We start from the raw sequence: 14,286 nt of genomic DNA, 5'->3' as shown, positions 1-14,286 counted from the left end.
GGCAGTGAATTGGTTTTTCTGCCTATGATATAATTTAAGCTACTCAAGTCTTTTTCCATTGTTTTACACTGTACAAAAATATAAAACGCAACGTGCAACAATTTCAAAGATACCTTAAAAATGATGGGGGCGTGGATCAGAAAACTAGTCAGTATCTGGTGTGACCACCATTTGCCTCATGCAGCGCGACACATCTCCATCACATAGTTGATCAGGTTGTTGATTCTGGCCTGTGGAATGTTGTCCCACTCTTTAACGACTGTGCGAAGTTGCTGGACATTGGTGGCCACCTTAAACAATGCTGCTTTATATGTTTTCATACCCTACAATACTCATCTCATATGTATATACTGTATTCGTATTCATTCCTTTACACTTGTGTGTACAAGGTAGTTGTTGTGGAATTGGTAGATTACTTGTTAGATATTACTGCATGGTCGGAACTAGAAGCACAAGCATTTCGCTACACTTGCATTAACACCTGCTAACCATGTGTATGTGACAAATACATTTGATTTGATTTGGAAGAACTGGGACTTTTTCAGCTTCCAGGAATTGTGTACAGACCCAAGCGACATGGGGCCGTGCATAATCATGCTGAAACGTGAGGTGATGGCGGCGGATGAATGACCCGACAATGGGCCTCAGGAACTCGTCACGGTATCTCTGTGCATTCAAATTGCAATCGATAAAATACAATTCTGTTCATTGTCCGTAGCTTATGCCTGCCCATACCATAACCCCACCACCACATGGCACTGTTCACAACGTTGACATCAACAAACGGCTCGCCCACATAACGCCATACGCTGTCTGCCTGGTATAGTTGAAACCGGGATTCATCCTTGAAGAGCACAATTCTCTAGCATGCCAGTGGCCATCAAAGGTGAGCATTTTCCCACTGAAGTCGGTTACGATGCTGAACTGCAGTCAGGTCAAGACCCTGGTGAGGATGAAGAGCATGCAGATGAGTTTCCCTGAGACTGTTTCTGACAGTTTGTGCAGAAATGTTTCAGTTACGCAAACCCAGTTTCATCAGCTGTCCGGGTGGCTCGTTTCAGACCATACCGCAGGTGAAGAACGGATGTGGAGGTCCTGGGCTGGCGTGGTTACACATGGTCTGCGGTTGTGAGGCCGGTTGGACGTACTGCCAAATTCTCTAAAACGACATTGGAGGTGGCTTATGGTAAGAGAAATTAACATTCAAATTCTCTGGCAACAGCTCCTTCAACTTGAGACATCCATGGCATTGTGTTGTGTGACAAAACTGCACATTTTACAGTGGCCCCAGCACAAGGTGCACCTGTGTAAATATCATGTTGTTTAATATGCCACACCTGTCAGGTGGAGGGATTATCTTGGCAAAGGAGAAATGCTCAGTAACAGGGATGTTAAGAAATTTGTACACAGAATTTGAGAGAAATAAGCTTTTTGTGCGTGTGGAAAATTTCTGGGATCTTTTATTTCAGCTCATGAAACATGGGACCAACACTTCACATGTATATGTCATTTCTTGGTTTGGTAATCGTTTCTTCTTTTTGTTAAGTTTAGTCACAACATTCCTCAATGTACAGTGTGGCTCAGTTGGTAGAGCATGGTGTTTGCAATGCCAGGGTTGTGGGTTCAATTCCCACAGAGGACCAGTACAGAAAAAAATGTATGAAATGTATGCATTCACTACTGTAAGTCGCTCTGGATAAGAGCGTCTGCTAAATGACTAAAATGTAAATGTAACTGAACAGCCTGACTTGTTGGCACCTCTTTTGCATAATTTCTTTGAACCATACCATTTGTTAATTCATCATCAATCCAGAGGGCTCGAACAGTTCTCAGTTAACTTCTTAACAGGTGCATAGTTCTCAACAATTGGCATGAATAATTTTACAAATACTACCAATGCTGCATCTGGATTAACCTCCTCATACACATCAGACCAACACACATATTCTTCAACCAAAGAGTCATGAGAAAACAACATTTTGTATGATCTCTTATAAATTGCTTTAGGCCCAACATTTGGCACTTTGGCTTTCCTTGTTATTGCTACAATGGAGTGATTCTCTGCAGCATTAGTGAAGATATTGTGACAAACATCTTCAAGGTTAGGAGAGTTTGTCACAAATTAAGGGGGAGACCGTCACCAAAACCGCCTCCTGTAATGTTCTAAATGCTTTGGTGGCCTTTTCATCCCATTTTTCCATGTTTGGCCCTCTGGCTCTAGTCATGTTGGTGAGTGGGGCGACCACTGTGCTGTAACTTTGGATGAACTTCCGGTAGTAACCGGTCAACCCTAGGAAGTCTTGAACCTGCTTCTTATTTACTGGTTTCGGCCATCCTCTAATTGCCTCAACCTTCTTAAGTTGGTGTTTGATTAACCCTCTTCCCGCGGTGTATCCTAGATAATCGGTTTCCTCTAACCCCACGTAACACTTGGCAGGGTTCGCCATGAGCCCTGCCTTCCTAAGGGCGTCTAGCACTGCCTGTACCCGGGGTAAGTGGGATTCCCAATCTGGGCTGTAGAAACACACGTCATTTAAATAGGCTATGGCGTAAGCTCGCTGTGGTTTTAGGACCTGGTCCATTAGCCGTTGAAAGGTGGCTGGGGCCCCGTGTAAGCCGAATGGCATGACAGTGTATTGAAACAAACCGTTAGGGGCTGCAAATGCTGACTTTTCTTTGGCTCTGGGGGTCAGAGGAATTTGCCAGTAACCTTTGGCTGGGTCCCGGGTCATAATGTACTGAGCTTTACCAATTTTCTACAACTATTCATATACTCAAGGCATGGGGTTGGCATCAAACTTGGAGACTTCATTTACCTTCCGAAAATCATTACAAAACCGCATCAGGCTTGGACCCATCAGGCTTGGAGACCATCACAATTGACCTGAACCACTCACTATGTGACTCTTCAACTACTCCATCTACCAACATTTTCTCAGTCTCTGCTGTATTCGCGGCTCGTCGAGTCCCGGGTACCCGATATGGCCTCATGCTCACTTTTCTCCCTGGTAGGGAAACAATATCATGAGCCGTAACCTCAGTTTGGCCTGGTATCCCTGAAAACACATCTCTGTTTTTCTGTATCAGGGTCTATACTTCCTGTACTGGTGCTGTGGACAGAGTAGGTGAAACATGCACTTCGGCTGCCTCCTGAGTGGGTGTGGGGTACTTGACAATTAGTGTTTCTCTCTCTCTCTCTCCATGCTTTTAACAGGTTAATGTGATAGATCTGTTCGGGGGTCCGACGACCTGGCGGTCGGATCCGATAATTAACTTCTCCTATTCTCTCCAGCACTTCATATGGTCCTTTCCATGTGGCTAGTAGTGCTGGTCCCCACAGTAGAGTGTAAACTAACACCTTATCTCCCAGTTGAAATTCCCTCAGGATAGCCTGCAGGTTATAAGTGTGCCGCTGGTGCTCTTGTGCTTGCCTCGTGCTCTCTGGCGATGGGCGTGACTGTGGCTATCCTGTCTTGCATTGCTGTGACATGCTCTATAACACTAGTATAAGGGGTGGATTGGTGCTCCAAGGTTTCCGTCTAAGATTCTCCGGGGGTGCCTCCCATATACCAGCTCAACATCAGATATGGCAACATGCAATCCCAGTTTTTCCCATCCTTATCGATTACCTTCCTGAGCATTGACTTCAGGGTGTGGTTGAATCTCTCAACCAGCCCGTCTGTCTGAGGATGCTAAACCGATGTCCTCAACTGTTTCACCTGCCACAACTTACAAAGGTCTGCCATAAGGCGGGACATGAAGGGGGCCCCCTGGTCAGTAAGGATCTCCTTTGTAATCCCTACCCTGGTGAACATGATCACTAATTCCATGGCGATATTTTTGGAAGCCATCGTCCGAAGGGGAATGGCTTCTGGGTAGCAAGTGGCATAATCTAGGACGACCAGAATGTATTGGTGCCCTCTGGCGGATTTAGGTAGTGGGCCCACTATATCCATTGCTATCCTCTCAAATGGCATTTTGATTATGGGAAGTGGCACTAACGCGCTTCTAACAGCTGGTCGGGGAGCTGTTAACTGGCACTTGGGGCACTCTCCACAATGTCGAGCCACCTCAGCCTGAATTTCTGGCCAGTAAAACCTCCTCACACTACAGTGTCAGGTTTTATCGATACCAAGGTGTCCTCCCAGAATATGCCCATGAGCTAGGTCCAGTACTGTTCTCCGGTACCGGGTAGGGACCAACAACTGTTCCACCACGTCAACCCCTATTTTTGAGGCTCTCTACACCAAACTTTTTTTCATGATTAAGTGGAGGGAACTATTAGGCATTGTCCTATCATTTATGGGGGTACCATCTACGACCTGCACATCTGCTCTGGCTTGCTGCACGGTTTGATCCTGGGTCTGGGCCAACCCAGAAATTAGTCAGGAACCATGCCAGGTCTGTTGGTTCTAGATAGTCGCCCTCTGAGGCTTCTGGATCCCAATCGACCCAGGCCCCACTAGTACCGGGCTGCTCATTATTGACGCGGTCTGCCCCTTCTTCCTCATCCTCCCTGACTTGCACCTGTGAGGTTGGCCCCCGGGAGTCCTATTTTCTCCTCTTTTCACTTTGTTTGAGGGCTACATGCTACTTCCTGCTTGGTAAGGCGTGTTGATTGCTCAAACATATCATTCTTCTTGCCTAACCTCGCAAAGTTAGGAAAGTATCTACGCAGTATTACATCATACGGCATCTTCAGGACCATGCCGACATCATAATCCAGCAGCCCGTCCTCCGTTTATATGCTCACTAAGGCTGTGGGGTATGGGCGGGTATCCCCATGAATGCATGTAACACTGACATCCTGACTTTTATCCAGTTTATGAGTTGGCACTAGATTTGCAACGACCAAGGTTAACATACTGCCGGAATCAAGCAGGGCTGCAACCTCTTTCCCTTCAACCTTCACCATGCACATACGTTTGTTTCTTGGTCTTTTGGGTACAGTGGTCACCACAGGACATGCATACCATATCAATTTCTTCTTTCTTCTTTTTCACAGAGGTTAAATTACATTGGCTCTTCTTTAATAGGGCAGTATGCCACAATATGTCCTGGTCTATTACAATTGTAACAGATAATAGGCTTTTTGGGGGGGGGCCTCAACCCCCAGTCCCGGTTTACGGCTTTTTCCGGAGTCTCTTGCACCCAGTCTGATTCTCTCCTCATGGCCCCACGCTGCTCTCTTCCCCTTCCCAATGACGGAACAGTCTTACCCTGTCCGCTGGTTCGCCCAGGCCTGGGGAATGGGAATTTTTCCTCCTATGCCTGTTCAGCTGTTCCTGCCGTACAATACGGTTCAACCAGTGCCACGAGATTGTCGGCGGAAAGTATCTTGTTCTGGCCAACCCATCGTTGAACTTCTCTGGGTAGGCCTCACTGAAACTGGTCGAGTACGATGGTCTCGACGATCTCAGCGGATTAACAGGTCTCTGGTCGCAAACAATTTCCGTGCCAGGTGAATCAAGTTGAACATCTGTGTTTGGGGGGGTTGTCCAGGTCTGTAGGCCCACTGGTGGAAGCGATGTGCCCTCATGGTATCAGTCACTCCCAGTCTAGTCAGAATCTCGTAATCCTGTTCATCTTTCAACTCCAGGTCGAAATAGGCTTTTTGAGCTTCCCGTGCCTCTTGTTGGGCTGCCGCTGCTTGTAACAGTGACTGTATGGCTCCCCCCATACTCATTTTCCTTGAGCAAACTGTACTAAACAAACAATGCCCCAAAAAAAACAAAAAACCTGACTCCCCTTTGGAGTGCTAACTGAACACTTTTTTACCTACCTAACCAGCGGTATGGTTAGTCCCTTTATCCGCTTCAGCCCACACTGCGCCCGCATTCTCCACCACGTGTGACAAACCAAGGTTAGGTGAGTTTGTTACAAATTTAGCAGGAGAGTGCACCAAAATCACCCCAGAATGAGAGTTATTTTGAACAGGACAGTACCTGTATGTTGGTTTCTCCGTCGTGGTCAAGCATAGCAGGGTTCGGTACACACATCAGGTTCTCGGTAGGTCCAGGTCCAAACGCCAACAGGTAAGTCCAAACAGTTCAGGTCATACACGGTAAATCCAGCCAATATTTATAATGTCTCTTTCCTTATGGTTCACAGATCCCCAAGCCCCTTTCTCTCTTCCTGGTTTGTCCTAACCCCTTATCTGTGGGTCGGCCCCACCTTCCGAGTGTTCCATTGCCTCTCGGGATTGTAGTTTTGGGCGATCGACCATTTTGTGATCTGTAGTTCTCGTCAGGGTGGACATTTTAGTGAGAGGACAGAGCCCGTTTATTAGTTCTGCCCTCACATATCTGCCATTTATCACTCGGCCCCCTTTGCCACAATATAATCAATACAAGTGAATGTCACAGATCCAACACTGTTGCTATGCACTCTAGTTGGTTGAGTAATAATTTGGGTCATATTACAGGTATTCATCACAGTTAGACGCTTCCTCTTGAGATGACAGCTAGTTGCTAAGCAGTCAGTAAATGTTCTGTTCACCCAGAGAATAGACCTCGGTTAACATCACACACACACTATCAAGTATTGCACACATATTATCCAAATGCTGACCGTTCGCACTTGGTGGCCTATAGCAGCACCCCAGAAGAAGAGGCTTTAGATGAGGCAGGTGAACTTGAAACTGCAACACTTCAACAACATTTGACATGAGATCCTCTCTAAGCTTTACAGGACTATGACTCTGAACATATACATTACCGCAACACCTCCCCCATAGGCATTCCTGTCTTTTCTGTAAATGTTATATCCTTGTAATGCTATTGTTTCAGAGATAGCCAGTATATGAATGTTATCCGATGCTAGCAAGTTATTGATTTCATTAACCTTATTTCTAAATCTATATACAGTATAATAATATGGGCTATTCTTAGCCCTTTCCTGGGTAGCTTACTGGAGATGGACAGACATTATATGGCTATAAAAAAAGAAAACATGTTTAGCTAATAGTCAATCAATCAGGTGCTTGTGAATGTGTCTGTGTGTGATGTTGGTATGTTGATACTGACCCAAAACCTTGGCTCTCTCACTCCTTCCAGGGTTTTGGGAGGGAAGGTGGACAATGAGCTTGTCGTTGCGGATGTAAGCAATGTCCCCACGCTCTCTGGACGTTTTCATAGCTGGGCTAAGTTCTTTCCACCTCAGGCGCACAGCTTCAGCGAAGTCCTCATTTAGGAAGATGGCTCTCTCCAGAACAGCCGTCTTGTCCTTGAACCTTAGGAACTTGACCACTATTGCCCTGGGTCTGTCACTTGGGCTCATTACAGGTTTTCCAGACCTTGAGCTTTTCCTTGAACATTTTTCTCACTTTCTCCTCAGATTCCCTCTAGGTCTCATGTGAACTCTCTGGTATGCCATCCACAACAATGTTATTCCTCCTGGATTGTCCCTCCTAGATATTCTGTTTTCTCAGTCATCTGTAATAATAATTCACAGACAGTGCTCATGTCATCTCGCATGGACTTACAGTTGGTTGTTCTTAAGGTATTGGACCTCTCTGTTCAGATCGTTCCATTCTTTTGTTAGTTGAGTCCACCAGTATTTGGACAAAGCTATTGAAGCTATTTTCCTATTGCTGTAACAATTGCCTGTAGACATCTTGTTGATGATTTAAAAGATCACGCACCTGTGATCCTCATTACTCCAACCTTCTTTAACTTTGGGCGGCATGATGGTAGCAACGTAGGCTAATGCTGGTACTCCATGCAATTCCAGCCAGCACAAATCGCAGGGTCGACTGAAACTGCAGGGATATAAACAGCAAGAATTTAAACAGCCAGAAGCCTGGAACTATATGTAGTCCCAGTCACAAGGGCTAACAGTGTCACATGTTGTGTTCAGACTATCATGGAAGCCCGGCTAGCTTGATAGTGAGCAGCTTGGCTAGCTGCTTTGCCAAGCAGCAGCTCTTCAGACTTTACGGTTTGGCAGTATCCCGGGACAGATAGTAGTGGTCCCAGCAACTGAGGCCAACTGCATTGCGGGATCCAAATTAAACAGGTAGGCTAATAATTTTTTTTTAAATATTTTTGTTTGTTTGTTTGTTGCTGATCACTCTCTCGTTCCATGTTCAGCGCCCATCCCTGGTCTAGAGGATGTATTGCATGTATTAACTTCATGCAAGAGAGAGGCAGCCATGTTGATATCCATGGAGAGACAGGAGGAGGGAGAGCGAGGCCACAAACAGAGTTCATAGAGTTCGTAGACTGATCTGTCATATTGTGGATCTACAGTGCATTCAGAAAGTATTCAGACCCCTTGACTTTTTCTTAATTCTGTTACTTTACAGCCTTATTCTAAAATGTATTATATTTTTGCAAATGTATAAAAAAAATTAAACAATTTCACATTTACATAAGTAATCAGACCCTTTACCTCAGGACTTTGTTAGAGCACCTTTGACATTGATTACATCATTGAGTCTTCTTGGGTATGACACTGAAAGCTTGGCAAACCTGTATTTGGGGAGTTTCTCCCATTCTTCTCAGCAGATCCTCTCAAGCTCTGTCAGGTTGGATGGGGAGTGTCACTGCATAGCTATTTTCAGGTCTCTCCAGAGATATTCGATCAGATTCAAGTCCGAGCTCTGACTGGGACACTCAAGAACATTGAGACTTGTCCCGAAGCCACTTCTGCATTGTCTTGACTGTGTGCTTATGGTTGTTGTCCTGTTGGTCCTGAGCGGTCTGAAGCAGGTTTTCTTCAAGGATCTCTCTGTACTTTGCAACGTTCATCTTTCTCTCAATCCTGACTAGTCTCCTAGTCCCTGCCGCTGACAAACATCCCCACAGCATGATGCTGCCGCCACCATGCCTCACCGTAGGGATGGTGCCAGGTTTCCTCCAGACGTGATGCTTGGCATTCAGGCCAAAGAGTTCAATCTTGGTTTCATCAGACCAGAGTTTGGTCTGAGAGTCCTTTAGGTACCTTTTGGCAAAATCCGAGCAGACTATCATTTGCCTGTTTTACTGAAGAGTACCATAAAGGCCTGATTGGTGGAATGCTGCAGAGATGGTTGTCCTTCTGGAAGGTTCTCCTATCTCCACAGAGGAAGTCTGGAGCTCTGTCAGGGTGACCATCAGGTTGTTGGTCACCTCCCTGACCAAGGCCCTTTCCCCCCGATTGCTCAGTTTGGCCGGGCGGCCAGCTCTAGGAAGAGTCTTGGTGGTTCCCAACAATCAGCAGCATTGCATTAGTGGAAACCAAGACTGTTTTTGTATCAACATTTTAGCTTTTTATAATAAACAAATGTTTTTACAGGGTTAAATATTATATTCTAGAGCACAACATGTGCTTCAAAAGAAGCTAGAATCCTATAATATATCTGGCGCTCCTAGACTTTCTTGTGCTTCTAACTTTAAAAGAATTGGGAGCACCAATGCTACCAATTACTCGTGCTAATTTAGAGCCCTGGCTGCAGCAGATGGTTTTTGGGGTGTTTGAGACACAGGCTGAATCGAGGTGGGCGACTCCATATGTGCTAAACACTACAGCTACTGTTTTTCAAGCATAGACTGAGTTGACTTATTTTAGTTCCTAATGTTCTAGTCTCGCACCATCTGTTTCCTTGTGTCAGAAGGGTTCTGGCAGAGATTAATTACAAGATGGTAAAGCAATTAGCACTAGGAGGCAGGGGAATACCAAGTAGCCTAACTCTAAATCCAAACTACAGGGAATGTGTCTGGTTAGGCAGAGCCTCACCATATCATACTCTACCACTTGTGCTCTGTACAACAATGTAATAGAATCCTGTACGTACACACTGATCAACAACAACCCCTTTTGCAGAGTTTTGGAAAATAACTACACAATGAAAATGTTCAATATGTTTAGTCTTGTTGTCAAATGTAGACATGGCCCAAATTGAAAGTGAAGTAATTGATAGTACAACAAATGTAAAACATTGAGACATGGATTTAAAAAGAGGTCCACCTTGAGGGAAGAGAGCAGCGTTTATTGAATTGCCTTTCTGACCCACTTCTTTAAATATCACCAGTCTCCAAACTCTGGGGAGTAGAAGACACATCAGCACAACTGTCAGTCACTGATCTTTCTCACCAGTGATCCCTTCCTATAAGAAATGTTAGATTATAAAAATCATGAAATGGGAAACGAGAGTCTTAGATTAATATAGGAATTCTGATTTAAATTCAGATTCTTACAAATATGCTGTTGTTGACATGACGTAATAACCTGTCTGTTGAGGGTTTGGCTAGAAGTAACTGCTCTGAGTTGTTGGGCGCTGATGCATTTTCCAATACAGGAAGCTTACATTACAGTTAATAAGGAAAGTGGAAGTAGTTAACTCTATTATAGTTCTACATCTACAGCATTAGTTACTTGTCTGTTCTATTAAATCCATATGGTCAAATCTTTCTGCCTTAATGAGCTGTCATAATATTGATGCAATTCGGAAAGTATTCAGACCTCTTGACTTTTTTCACATTTTGTTACAGCCTTATTCTAAAACTGATTTTAAATAGTTTTTTCCCTCATCAATCTACATAAAATACCCCATAATGACAAAGCAAAAACAGGTTTATAGAATTCTTTGCAAATTTATAAAAAAAACAGAAATTTCACATACAGTAAGTATTCAGACCCTTTACTCAGTACTTTGTTGAAGCACCTTTGGCAGCGATGACAGCTTAGAGTCTTCTTGGGAATGACGCTACAAGCTTGGCACACCTTTATTTGGGGAGTTTCTCCCATTCTTCTCTGCAGATCCTCTCAAGCTCTGTCAGGTTGGATGGGGAGAGTCGCTGCACAGCTATTACTCGGTCTCTCCAGAAATGTTAGATTGGGTTCAAGTCCGGGCTTTGGCTGGGCCAATGAAGGACATTCAGAGAAGCCACTTGTGCGTTGTCTTGGCTGTGTGCTTAGGGTCATTGTCTGTTGAACCTTGGCCCCAGTCAGGTCCTGAGTGCTCTGGAGCAGGTTTTCATCAAGGATCTCGGTGTACTTTGCTCCGTTCATCTTGCCCTCGATCTCGACTAATCGCCCAGTCCCTGCCAATGAAAAACATCCCCACAGCATCATACTGCCACCACCATGCTTCACTGTAGGGATGGTGCCAGGTTTCCTCCAGACGTGACGCTTGGCATTCAGACCAAAGAGTTTAATCTTGGTTTCATCAGACCAGAGAATCGTGTTTCTCATGGTCTGAGAGTCCTTTAGGTGCCTTTTGGCAAACGCCAAGCTGGCTATCATGCTTAATACTGAGGAGTGGCTTCCATCTGGCCGCTCTACCATAAAGGCCTGAGTGCTGCAGACATGGTTGTCCTTCTGGAAGGTTCTCACATCTCCACAGAGGAACTTTGGAGCTCTATTAGAGTGACCATCGGGTTCTTCTCCCCCGATTGCCCTTCTCCCCCGGGCCCTTCTCCCCCGATTGCTCAGTTTGGCCGGGCGGCCAGCTCTAGGAAGAGTCAGGGTGGTTCCAAACTAATTTTATTTAAGAATGATGGAGGCCACTGTGTTCCTGGGGACCTTAAATGCTGCAAACATGTTTTGGTACCCTTCCCCAGATCTGTGCCTCGACACAATCCTGTCTCTGAACTCTATGGACAATTCCTTCGACCTAATTGCTTGGTCTTTGCTCTGACATGCACTGTCAACTGTGAGACCTTATATAGACAGGTGTGTGCCTTTCCAAATCATGTCCAATCAATTGAATTTACCACAGGTGGACTCCAACCAGTTGTAGAAATATCTCAAGGATGATCAATGGAAACAGGATGCACCTGAGCTCAATTTTGAGTCTCATAGCAAAGGGTCTGAATACTTATGTAAATAAGGTATTTCAGTTGGTGTTTTTTATATATTTGCAAACATTTCTAAAAGCCTGTTTTTTCGCTTTGTCATTATGGGGTAATGTGTGTAGATTGATGAGGAAAACAATTCATTTAAGCAATTTTAGAATAAGGCTGTAGCGTAACACAATGTGGAAAAAGGAAGGGGTCTGAATGCTTTCCGAATGCACTATATTTCCAAGTCCCCTTGTACTATATAATAGAATGAACACAAATTCCTGGTGTTGTGGAAGAAATATTCCAAACCAATTTGCAGATGCTATATGTCTGTAATATTTAACAAGATAATCATGTAAAGACTGACAATATTCATTACTTTTATTGTGTGTAAAACAAAACATTCACATATCCAAATGAACACATTGTCATTTACTCACTCACAGCACAGGCGATCAAACAATCACAAAGTTGGTTTCTGATTTGAAAATCTTCACTGCACATGCATCATGCTAGATTTGAAACCTTGGGTCTAAACCCTACGTGTATATTTTCTGCAAAGCACACCTCTCATCCAGTCAGGCTATATGTGAGAAGTTTCTGGAATAAAACAATTGTTTTTGTCCAATAATCAGCAACCGTCAGGTCAGTCAGTGCATTCTTCCACTCTACCACTCCCCTCAGGATCCAGAAAAAGGCTTGGTCACACAACTAAATACTAGAACACAGCAACTAAACACAGCAACTGAACACACATACTGTAATACCTCACTGTGCACACAAAGGCTGGTTTGAAGGGGGAGCAGACAGGATGGAAAAAGCAGCTTGATGCAATCCAGTAGGAGACTGTTCCTCTGAGAGTGTGTGTTCTGTCCTGCAGCAGTGAAGAGAAACGGGCTGTCCTGCATCAGTTCCAGCCCAGGGGCTAGGGGTCAATCTGGAATCAGACACCTTTCTCCTCCCTCTAGTTCCCCTCTCTACCTGCCTGTTACCTGCCCCATTCTCTTTCCACCTCCCTGTCCATTCTCTCCCAGATCCCTCTCCCCCATCTTTTCCTCTTCCCCTCTCTTCCCTCTCTTACTTGACAAAGTGCAGTGCCTCTGCGGCCACCACAGATCCCTTGCTGCTGTCCAGAGAGGTGATGATAGAGAAGCCAGCTTTCAGGGCCAGCATCACCGTCTCTAGCTTCAGACACTCCAGAGTACACACAAAGGTACTGTCCTGCTTCAGCACCAGCCTGGAGCCCGGTTCTGACTTGATGAAGTGGCGGAACTGGATCACGTTGGACGACACTTCAAACTCTTCCGGGAAGCCGTCCAGCCGGCTCTTTGAGATCTGAACCAGGCGACCTTTGACCTTGTCAATGAAAGTGGGGTCACTACAGTACACCTTGAAGCCCTGTGACCTCTCGTCAGTCACCTCCAGGAAGGCGGGCTCTCGCTGTACCGCCCGCAGCTCCTCCCACTCCAAAATGGCTTCCACCAATCCGCTGAGGCGGTAGAACTCTGCTTCCCGTCTCAGAAGGCCCGCCTCTCGGAAGTCGTCGGGTAGCTGCAGGTCTCCGGTCCGCAGGAAGTTGAGGATGTGTCGGAACACGGGGCCGTCACGGTCGATGAAGGGGTTGCCCATGGAGTCAGTGTGCTGGACGGTCTTTTTGCCGCTGGCCAGCTCCTCCAACACTGACCCCTGGTGGCGGCTGAGGGTGGTGCGGTGCGCGGCATACAGAAAGCCCCCCACGTTGAGGGTGATGGTGCCTGACGAGGGCTTCTTGATGCTCTTGCTGGGCTGCAGCAGGTCCGAGTTGATCTGACTAAGTTCACTGTCCATCCTTCTGAGGTTCCATTCCATGCCGCTCAACAACCGCACAGTCTCTTTGTCTGTGTCTGTGGTCCTCAGGATAAGTGTGTGTAGCGTGCAGTAAAAAGTGAGTGTGTGTGTGGGAGCCACTCGGAGAGGTACTGGCATAGAGAGGAGCGCAGAGCGCACTGGTAGCAGAATGAGTCTGCCTCTCCCTTTTTCTCCTCCCTCTTACATCCCTCCCTCCCTCTTACCTCTCTCTATTTCTCTCTCTCTCTCTCTGCATCTCTGCTGGAGGAAGAGGGGGGCCACCCTCTGTCACAGGGTGGGAGGAGAGGGAGTGTGTGTGCATTGGAGAGAGAGAAAGCGATGAGTAGAAAGGGTGGCAGGTGCTCTCCTTACCGCTCTCTCCTTACTCTCTACACCCCCTCTTTTCTTTCCCCTTTGTCTTGTCCCCTTTCTCTCGCCATCTTCTCTCGTTCCCCCTTTCTCATTCTCCTCCAGCCTCCCTCTTTCTTCTATTTCTCTCTCTACCCATCTCTCTCTCTCTCCCAATCTTAGTAATTAGCCCTCTTTTCTCGCTGATGAAAAAGCTCCCCAGCTGTGCTTCCCCACGTGAGACAACAGGAGGCCCCTGAACACACACACACACCCTATATGCACACACACAGACACAGGAGGTTGTCGTGCCAGGGAACCTCTCTCCCCAACCCCATCCTAGGAA

The 14,286-nt window shown here is 45.9% G+C and overlaps 1 protein-coding gene across 1 annotated transcript; it reads right to left on the bottom strand.

The window, feature by feature from the left end:
* Positions 1-12,128: 12,128 nt before the first annotated feature.
* On the bottom strand, positions 12,129-13,775 carry LOC106582180 (BTB/POZ domain-containing protein KCTD4). The gene has a single exon (XM_014164991.3). The coding sequence runs from the start codon at positions 13,728-13,730 to the stop codon at positions 12,843-12,845; it is 888 nt and encodes a 295-aa protein (XP_014020466.1). The 5' UTR covers positions 13,731-13,775; the 3' UTR covers positions 12,129-12,842.
* Between the last annotated feature and the right edge of the window lie 511 nt (positions 13,776-14,286).

The sequence above is a fragment of the Salmo salar genome, chromosome 21 (assembly GCF_965601325.2).
Source record: "Salmo salar chromosome 21, fSalSal1, whole genome shotgun sequence".
In the NCBI taxonomy this organism is placed as follows: Eukaryota; Metazoa; Chordata; class Actinopteri; order Salmoniformes; family Salmonidae; genus Salmo; species Salmo salar.
This window is presented reverse-complemented; position numbering and strand designations above follow the sequence as displayed.